The sequence below is a fragment of the Eupeodes corollae genome, chromosome 1 (genome assembly GCF_945859685.1).
Source record: "Eupeodes corollae chromosome 1, idEupCoro1.1, whole genome shotgun sequence".
Lineage (NCBI taxonomy): Eukaryota > Metazoa > Arthropoda > Insecta > Diptera > Syrphidae > Eupeodes > Eupeodes corollae.
This window is the reverse complement of record NC_079147.1, coordinates 297,856,038-297,866,981: the sequence shown is the minus strand read 5'-3', so window position 1 is coordinate 297,866,981 and position 10,944 is coordinate 297,856,038. Positions and strand designations below refer to the sequence as shown.

General features: G+C 41.1%; 1 protein-coding gene across 1 annotated transcript; it reads left to right on the top strand.

The window, feature by feature from the left end:
* Nucleotides 1–3,521: 3,521 nt before the first annotated feature.
* On the top strand, nt 3,522–4,189 carry LOC129943319 (uncharacterized). Its single transcript, XM_056052660.1, has 2 exons — nt 3,522–3,768; nt 3,823–4,189. Exons 1-2 carry the CDS (start codon nt 3,633–3,635, stop codon nt 4,026–4,028), a joined length of 342 nt encoding a protein of 113 aa, XP_055908635.1. The 5' UTR covers nt 3,522–3,632; the 3' UTR covers nt 4,029–4,189.
* The last annotated feature ends 6,755 nt before the right edge of the window (nt 4,190–10,944 follow it).

The window sequence follows — 10,944 nt, the reverse complement described above, 5'->3', positions numbered from 1 at the left end:
CTGGAAATTCAACTGGTTCAACCCCGACAGCAACAACATCCTCTGGAAATTCAACTGGTTCAACTCCGACAGGAACAACTTCCTCTGGAAATTCGACTGGTTCAACCCCGACAGCAACAACTTCCTCTGGAAATTCAACTGGCTCAACCCCGACAGGAACAACATCCTCTGGACATTCAACTGGTTCAACCCCGACAGGAACAACATCCTCTGGAAATGCAACTGGTTCAACCCCGACAGGAACAACATCCTCTGGACATTCAACTGGCTCAACCCCGACAGGAACAACATCCTCTGGAAATGCAACTGGTTCAACCCCGACAGCAACAACTTCCTCTGGAAATTCAACTGCTTCAACAGGAGCAACATCCTCTGGAAATTCAACTGGTTCAACCCCGACAGCAACAACATCCTCTGGAAATTCAACTGGTTCAACTCCGACAGGAACAACATCTTCTGGAAATTCAACTGGTTCAACCCCGACAGCAACAACATCCTCTGGAAATTCAACTGGCTCAACCCCGACAGGAACAACTTCCTCTGGAAATTCAAGTGGTTCAACTCCGACAGGAACAACTTCCTCTGGAAATTCAACTGCTTCAACAGGAACAACATCCTCTGGAAATTCAACTGGTTCAACCCCGACAGCAACAACATCCTCTGGAAATTCAACTGGTTCAACTCCGACAGGAACAACATCTTCTGGAAATTCAACTGGTTCAACCCCGACAGCAACAACATCCTCTGGAAATTCAACTGGTTCAACCCCGACAGGAACAACTTCCTCTGGAAATTCAACTGCTTCAACAGGAACAACATCCTCTGGAAATTCAACTGGTTCAACCCCGACAGCAACAACATCCTCTGGAAATTCAACTGGTTTAACTCCGACAGGAACAACATCCTCTGGACATTCAACTGGTTCAACCCCGACAGCAACAACTTCCTCTGGAAATTCAACTGCTTCAACAGGAGCAACATCCTCTGGAAATTCAACTGGTTCAACCCCGACAGCAACAACATCCTCTGGAAATTCAACTGGATCAACAGGAGCAACATCCTCTGGAAATTCAACTGGTTCAACCCCGACAGCAACAACATCCTCTGGAAATTCAACTGGTTCAACCCCAACAGGAACAACTTCCTCTGGAAATTCAACTGGCTCAACCCCGACAGGAACAACATCCTCTGGAAATTCAACTGGTTCAACCCCTACAGCAACAACATCCTCTGGAAATTCAACTGGCTCAACCCCGACAGCAACAACATTATCTGGAAATTCAACTGGTTCAACTCCGACAGGAACAACATCTTCTGGAAATTCAACTGGTTCAACCCCGACAGCAACAACATCCTCTGGAAATTCAACTGGCTCAACCCCGACAGGAACAACTTCCTCTGGAAATTCAAGTGGTTCAACTCCGACAGGAACAACTTCCTCTGGAAATTCAACTGCTTCAACAGGAACAACATCCTCTGGAAATTCAACTGGTTCAACCCCGACAGCAACAACATCCTCTGGAAATTCAACTGGTTCAACTCCGACAGGAACAACATCTTCTGGAAATTCAACTAGTTCAACCCCGACAGCAACAACATCCTCTGGAAATTCAACTGGTTCAACCCCGACAGGAACAACTTCCTCTGGAAATTCAACTGCTTCAACAGGAACAACATCCTCTGGAAATTCAACTGGTTCAACCCCGACAGCAACAACATCCTCTGGAAATTCAACTGGTTTAACTCCGACAGGAACAACATCCTCTGGACATTCAACTGGTTCAACCCCGACAGCAACAACTTCCTCTGGAAATTCAACTGCTTCAACAGGAGCAACATCCTCTGGAAATTCAACTGGTTCAACCCCGACAGCAACAACATCCTCTGGAAATTCAACTGGATCAACAGGAGCAACATCCTCTGGAAATTCAACTGGTTCAACCCCGACAGCAACAACATCCTCTGGAAATTCAACTGGTTCAACCCCAACAGGAACAACTTCCTCTGGAAATTCAACTGGCTCAACCCCGACAGGAACAACATCCTCTGGAAATTCAACTGGTTCAACCCCTACAGCAACAACATCCTCTGGAAATTCAACTGGCTCAACCCCGACAGGAACAACATCCTCTGGACATTCAACTGGTTCAACCCCGACAGGAACAACATCCTCTGGAAATTCAACTGGTTCAACCCTGACAGGAACAACTTCCTCTGGAAATTCAACTGCTTCAACAGGAACAACATCCTCTGGAAATTCAACTGGTTCAACCCCGACAGGAACAACTTCCTCTGGAAATTCAAGTGGTTCAACCCCGACAGGAACAACATCCTCTGGAAATTCAACTGGTTCAACCCCGACAGGAACAACATCCTCTGGAAATTCAACTGGCTCAACCCCGACGGGAACAACATCCTCTGGAAATTCAACTGGTTCAACCCCGACAGGAACAACATCCTCTGGAAATTCAACTGGTTTAACAGGAACAACATCTGGAAATTCAACGGGTTCAATACCAACAAGAACAACCTCCACTAGAACATCCACAACGACGGCATCCGGAATAACTATGAGCTCGGAGGAGCCCGCCACTGATGAACCAACAACGTCGGAAGAACCAACATCATCCGAGGCATCCAAAACAACCACGACCATTCGACCAACTAAACCAACCACTCGTAAACCAACAAGAAGGACAACAACTACTTTGAGACCAAAAACATCAACAGAGCGAACAACAAAGAGACCTTGTCATAAGAAATCCACAACTAGGCGACCAAGCACATCCAAATCAACACACCCAACAAGCCCAACTAAACCAACAAATCCAACTAAACCAACAAACCCAACTAAACCAACACACTCAACATATCCAACAAACCCAACAAAACCAATCGAACCAACCGTACCAACTAAACTAACAAAACCGACAAAACCAACAGAACCAACCAAACGAACAAACCCAACAAAACAAACCGAACCAACTAAACCAACAAAACCGACAAAACCAACAGAACGAACCGAACCAACTAGACCAACAAAACTGACAAAACCAACATACCCAACAAACGCAACTAAACCAACCTACCCAACATACCCAACAAACCCAACAAAACCAACTAAACCAACAGAACGAACCGAACCAACTAGACCAACAAAACTGACAAAACCAACATACCCAACAAACGCAACTAAACCAACCTACCCAACATACCCAACAAACCCAACTAAACCAACTAAACCAACAGAACGAACCGAACCAACTAGACCAACAAAACTGACAAAACCAACATACCCAACAAACGCAACTAAACCAACCTACTCAACATACCCAACAAACCCAACAAAACCAACTAAACCAACAGAACGAACCGAACCAACTAGACCAACAAAACTGACAAAACCAACATACCCAACAAACGCAACTAAACCAACCTACCCAACATACCCAACAAACCCAACAAAACCAACAACCCCAACCGAACCTACTAAACCAACAAACCCAACTAAATTAACAAACCCAACTAAACCAACATACCCAACATACCCAACAAACCCAACAAACGCAACCAGACCAACAAACCCAACCAAACCAACTGAGTCTACCACTTTAACTACGTCGGGAATAACTATGAGCTCACAAGAACCTGACACTGATTACCCAATCACATCCACTACCCCTGATGATTGTGATGGAGAAACATCGACTTCCACAGAACAGCCCACTTCCACAACAACAGATGACTGCGAGTCTGGAGAAGTGACAAGTACACTAATATACATAACAACTACATCTACTACAACAGACTATCCCATTGTAGATACTTTGGTTCCTATTACGGGAACAAGCGATGAACCAACGTCAACAACAGTCAATACAACTTGGGTACCTGTGACAGTGCCAACAACTGTCAAAACTACGGGGATCCCAGTTACCGTTGAGCCTAGTAAATCAACTGAAGTGTCAAATGCAACTTCCAGAAAGCCCACAATAAAGCCAAGGCTATGCTTTTGGCCTTGGTGCTAGGAAAGAATATGATTTCAGAAATTATCAAGATTTAAGATTCAACAATGATTTTTCGTCGTTTATTTTATTATTACATTAACATGTACTTATATTTATTTTGTCACAGTAGAAACAATAATTTGAATTAAAATATTTAATTATTAGATTTAAGTTTAACTTATTTAAATAAATTATTATTATTTATCAAAAAAAAGTAATACATTTGTCTTCATTTCAAAAGTGTGTTTCTGATGCTATCTCAAGATCACACAAAACAAAAATGAGATTGCTAAGACAACTCTGAATAGTAGTAAGATCAACTGTTGCCCAAAACTGAATTGAAAACAGGAAGTTAAGAGTTGAGAAATCGTTTGGAAATTTCGCGATTTTGGGTTTTCCGGATTGTGTTAGTCTTACGAACATTTCTAAGATGGGGCTGGAAAATTCACCACCTTTTGTAAAATGTGTACATTTTAATTTTTGAATAACAAAAATAATTAGATTCATTTTTGGGATTTTGGATTTTAGGATTTTAGGCCTTCGCCACTTTGTTTGGTTAGCTGATCCTCGACTTTAAAATGTTTGTCTTCGAATACACATCAATCACTTCTACTCTTTTAAATGTCATCATTCTACAAGTTTCAGAAGTATCTTATATAAACAATAGCATAAACAAAAACAGTGGGCGGATGCAACGCCCCTTTCTTACACATAACCTTATATTTTTGAATTTTGCATTTGATTCCTTCAACTCTGCTAGATTTCGTTATAGTTCAAGAATCACGACTTGTAAATTTTTCTTGTAGGTGGTGTAGGGGAAGCCGGGCGTAATGGGCCCTTTAAGGATTATTGTTAATAAAAATTTCAAAAATGTATTAGGAATATCTGAACAATTTTTATTTAAAAGAAGGTTTATTAAGGAATAAATTTAAATTAGACAGTTTGTTAAAAATAAATGATTAAATATTTTTTTTTGCAATTTAAAACATCATTCAATTTGCCCCGCTGCTGGGGCACAATGGGCATAGGCGGGGCATGATGGGCATGGAGCTAAATTGGATTGCAACGTGAGCATATGTGGTTGGATTCATCATCAACATCATTCTCTCCAGCACATGAACAATGCCCACTTGCAGCAAGCTCTACAGGAAACCCATCCTTCGATAGACTGGGAGTATAAATACCCACAATACAAGCACTCCTCGTCTTCTTCGCTGTCTGAAGTTTCTGCCTTTTTGTTTTTTTTAACCTTTGCGATGATTTTCTTTTTCTTCATTGTGGGAGGCTTGGACTTGGTGATTTCAGCCTTCAGCTGCTCTTTGTAAGGAGAGCTTGTAATAATTGCAGTTTTTCCTCGACGCTTAGAAGCTCTCTTTTTTTGTGGTGCTTTGGGAACTGCTACAATCTGAGATGGTGAACAATTATGGAAAGAAGTTGAGGGCGTTGGCGCATCGTCAATTGCTAAAACATGGTTTGTAGATTGTATCAATGCATTTATTGGCATTTCGGATTTTTGGTAAGAAATTGGTGTCGTGGATTGATCATTCATTGTCGAAACAGGGGTTGTAGATAACGTAAGTGGATGGGACAGCATTGATGCGTCTACCGCTCTTAAAAATGAAGCTTCTGTTAACATAAGTGGATCAGTGGTTGATAAGCCTGTTTGTTGCACTTGAGAAGCTTGCAAATTTAGGTCAAAAGTAGGTCTGTTCATATAACATATCCGTGGTTTTGCAAGGCAAGAAGTCATGGTCTTCGAATATATTTGGGTTTACCGGCCATGTGCCGGTCTTCCGAAAGCCGTTTATCGCAACTGTCATTGTAGCAGCTCTTAAATAGGCTTTTCCGAACAGTTGTCCTACTTGGTAGTGTGTAACAGTTCTTCCAGGGTTTTGTCTGAGCCATTTCTTTACTTCATCTTCATAATATGAGCTCAGAGGCTTCATAAACGTTACATCCAAGGGTTGCATTCGATGTGTGCAGTGTGGTGGAAAGCAGAGCATGACAACACCACTTGCTCTTGCAACATCTATGACTTCAATGCTCTTAACATGGCTTGCATGCCCGTCTAAAAGTAACAAAACTGGTTGTTCTTTGGTTGCGCGTGACCATTCTATAAATCTTTTGAACCACTTCAAAAACAGATCCTTAGTTATCCATCCATTTTTGTTGCACTCACCCCATGAATTAGGTGGTGTTCCATCCATCAGCTCGGCTTTCATTCTTTTTCGAGGGAAAATAAACATTGGCGGCATATACGAAACGAACCATCAGAGCTCATACAAATTTCCACGGTTAGTAGTTGTCCTCGCTCTGAAGAAGATAACGATCCTACTTGCTTCCTCCCTCTAGTTGCTAGAATTGTTCCTAAACTCTTTGCAACGGTAGTGATCCCGGTTTCGTCTACGTTGAATATCCTGCTTGAGGAAAATCCATATTTTTCAATACACTCCCCCAGCAAATTATAAAAATTTGCCACAGCTACTTGGTTAAACCCCAAAGTTATTGGCCAACCCATTTTTTTCCGCTAGCTTATACGCTAATTCACGAAATTCTTTCATCGAGAAGCCAAATAAGCGGCCTTCCATGTCTTTAAGATATTCGGCCAGCTCTTTTTCTTGAGCTTCTGAAAAAACGGGCTTAAAGTTTCCCACTTTTGCAATCACAAGTGGTAGGTCGGGGTTCTGATCAGCTTTTTTTACAAATCTTTGTAAGGTGCTTCGAGGAATTTCGTAATTTCGAGCAGCAGCTTTACAGCTCATTTTTTTTGACCTTACATCTTGAACAGCTCGGAGCATCCTGTCTTTGCTCCATTCTTGTCGCTGGGTCTTCCTAACATAGTTCCGAACCATCTAAAATAAGAAAAATGCTGATAGGATCGTAGTTCAAAACAAAGGAGCAAAATGGCTTTTCATGCAAGTAAACGGGGCATAATGGGCACCCATGCCCAACACAAAGCAACTGCGATCTCAAATCAAAAAAGGGTTTTCCCCCAATAGCGAGCGATATGTCTGAGCAGGTAGATTGCGTTTCAAAGCTGCCTCTTTATTCGATATGGAAATACAAACAGGACCCATTATGCCCCGGGTGCCCGTTATGCCCCGCCTTCCCCTATTTTTTGAACCACAAGACCTACTCTTGCACAAAATTTGAAGACTGCGATATTCGGAAAGTGGTTCATATGTTTAATGATCGGTTAGTCAATCAGTTACAGGTTTTAAGATTTTGAAGTGCATGTTTTTGACTAACTTAGTGGATCTTATTCCGGGCTTAGGTGGGTCCGAAGTAAGAGGGAGAAGAGGTGTGTGTAAAAAACCGCCTGAGTTTGTTCCGGATCGCCCCAAAGGCTAAAACTATCATCCTTCAATATCAGTGTGGCTTCATCCCAGGCAGACGATGGAAACATTTCTAAATTTAATATTAAAACTTACCATCTGTTTACAGACTTTAAGGCCAATAACGATATAGACGAAGAAATAAGCGAGCGGTCGCTCCTCAAAGCCAACAGAGCCTTCTTCAGTCTGTTAAAGCTTTTAAAATCCAGATGCGATGGATGGAAGCTCGGAAGGTCCTTTGTAGTACATTTTATGGTAGACAACAGCTTAGTAGATCATATTTACGCTCATAGAGGAAATATATTATCTAGAGTCCTGACCGGTACCCGTCCTACCTGAAACACGGCTTTGCGTTTAAGGCCAGATGACATTGGCCAGGCCGCCGTGCTGCCGCTTCTCGTTGCCAATTGATGTTGAGTTGACAACACCTCATCTTAGGCCAGGGCTGAAAGGAAGAAAGAAAATAGAAAGGTTGACAGGAAAGAAAGTCAGGAAAAAAGAAGGAGAAGAAGAAGGAATCGGACGACCTAAGGAGAGGGAGGAAAAAGGCACACGATGTCCGCTGCGGGGGTCGCGGCATGCTTGTTCCGCTCGGCTATAACTCGCTGGTTGGCGTTGGGGGGATCTTGCCCCCACAGACGGACCACTCCATTTACAAAACATAAATCATGCATCATAATAATCATGGTAACGATAAAAAAAACGATACGATACCACCACCTAATAGCGTGCACCACATTCGCAGCTGCTGGTGACGGTGAAGCTGGGCCTTAAAATTCCCACCCTTCCGGTGGAATCCCCGTTGTTGCCTCTCCTCAGAGCATCATCTCTGTCGTATTTGTCATACTATCGTCACTTCCGTTTACTTACCCTACACCCCCTTGGGATTCCACTACTCGGCCATCGAGCTATTGGCCTGATAACACAAATGATTACACCAAAATTTCTGTTTTTAACTTGACATACATAAACCTTATTGACCTTTATTCAAGTCTTATAACAAAGAGGAGAAAATTTCTACCGAAATTGCTTTTATGCATATATACAAGCTTCTTAGTTTTTAATTTTATGATTGAACCAGAAATTAGAACCGTTCGATGCAAAAAGCCTGGAAAAACAACCGTTTTCCTTAGTGGCAACCCTCCCCTGTGTCTCGAAACTATTTCCCAGGCGTATTAATTTACGCCCGTTAGGGGAAGGTGGTCGAATGACGGTCACTTAAGGGAAAAGTATAAAAACTCAGTTAAAATGTCGCACAGTTTTTTTTTATTTTGATCAAAAAACATAAATTATTCAATTCTTTAAGTTTCTCAGAAGGAACAAACCATCAATGACATACAATTTCATAAAAAGCGAAGTTTTAAAAAAAAGTTTACTGTCAAACTTATCCGTTTGTGCAGAATGACGATGGAGAATGCACGCTGCTCTATCAAGGTCGGAAAAGATCTTACCGATGCATTTGATGTCAAAAAAGGTTTTAGACAAGGCGATGCACTGTCATGCGACTTCTTCAACAACGTTCTGGAAAGAATTGTGCAAAACTCAACCGTCAACGCTAGAGGCACAATCTTCCAAGGATCCATCCAATTACTCGGATACGCAGATGATATTGACATAATTGGAAGATAAAATCGTAATGTCAGTGCAGCGTTTTTGAGCATTGCGACGGAAGCGAAGAAGATAGGTTTAGTGGTCAATGAGGGCAAGACCAAGAATATGCTGTCATCAAAAAAGGACACCGAACGACGACGTCTTGGGCAAAACGTCACCATGGACAGCTATAACTTTGAGGTAGTTAAGGACTTTGTCTACCTAGGCACCGCTATTTATACAGACAACGATTTTTGGTACCGTACGCATAGATGGAGAATGGAGGAGAAGATATAACGACGAACTGTACGGGCTGTACAGCGACACTGACCTAGTTAGCAGAGTTAAAGTCCAACGGCTTAGATGGCTAGGTCATGTAGAGCGGATGGACATCAACGCTCCAGCCTGGAAGGTCTTCGAATCTAATCCCGAGGGACAGCGCAGTAGAGGAAGACCGCGACTCAGGTGGCGCACCCAGGTGGGAGAGGACCTCAACCAACTTGGCGTGCGAAACTGGAGACAGCTAGCTAGGGACCGAGCTGGCTGGAGAGGCATGTTGGTTGGGGCCCAGGTCCACCCCGGACTGTAGCGCCACCTTAAGTAAGTAAGTAAGTAACTTTAATCTGTTATCTATGTTAAATTTCCTCTAGGCTCAATTGGAATTCTATACAATTAATAATTTACTTGCGAAATCTCCGGTTTTAAACGATTTACGTTTAACAGAAAACTATTCTAACAGGCACGAAGTCTATTATGAAGTGACAACACCTAGATATAGTTTAGAAGAATTTCGATCTCATTTCCGAATGAGCAGTAGTTGCTTTGCGGTAAAATTTCGAGTTTGTTTGTTCACAGTAGATAAAGTTTTAGCTTAATAGTAGGACCAAAGCAAGAACGTTTGTTGCATGATAATATATTCGTTTGGATATCCAACGCTTCTTTAAAAACCATTCAAGGGCACCATCAACTAGAATAGCCAAGAAAATGTGAACAAACTAGTCTTGATATCTATAGTGAATTGCTTATTAATTATTTCAAATTATTAGGATCACTTACACAAAGTGCAGCAAAATTAAAGAACTTTTAACTTGTTTGGATCTTGAGTAAGCAAGAAAGTTTCTTACAGCTGGAGACAGGTCCAATTTAGCTAAGAGTTCTGCTCATTTTCCATTCAGCGAAATGTTTCAAGTGGTATGTTCATTGCTAGGTGAGTATATGAAATGGCTAACTGTTCAACATTAAAACAATATTTCTCAAGTAAAATCATAATGCATTCTATTTACTTTTATTCTGCATAACTTCATTTAACCTTCCGACCACAACACTTTAAAAATATACATACACTCCAACAGGGGTGGCATAACACCCCAGCCAAGAAAATAAATAAAAACAATACTTTAAATTACAACATAAAATTTTTATTCAAACATAACAATTAATATACTTTATTGAACACATACAAAAAAAACTTTATTAAAAAAAAAAATATTTTACGAAAAAAGGTAGAAAAAAGAATGAAGCAAAATCAAAATTACAACTAAAATAAAAATGCCTGGGGTGCTATAGCACCCCTGTTGTGGTCGGAAGGTTAATATTTTCTGAAAAAAGGGTTCCTTGTCAATTTGGAAAGTTAATAAATAATATTTCTTTACAATACAAATCATGGTGGACTTGTAGCCTACCTGAGTAGTGTTTTGTTGACAATAATTTGTTTGGTACTTTTTGAATATGAAGAGGTTTGCGATGTAAAGTTCTGAGTTTGAAATCCATGACACTTTAAAAACTAACTAGTTGCCTTGGTCAAAACTTACCTTCAAAAAAAAAGTTGAACGCAAATGAAGTCTTGCCTGAAAACCGTGAAATTAATGGTGAACAAAATAATCTTCATGGAAGATTTGTATTTCCATTTATCAACAAAAATAAACAGTCAAAAGAAAGGGGTTTATAAAACGTAATTCTTCAGTTAAAAAACACCGTGCATGAGATCGGCTTCACTAACAAAGAAGTCAAAT

Bases quoted from the DNA above. Each gene is read 5' to 3' on its own strand.
- LOC129943319 (XM_056052660.1), top strand. From the start codon at position 3,633: ATGAGCTCACAAGAACCTGACACTGATTACCCAATCACATCCACTACC. The intron at 3,769-3,822 runs GTACACTAATAT...ATCCCATTGTAG, and splicing joins CGAGTCTGGAGAAGTGACAA to ATACTTTGGTTCCTATTACG.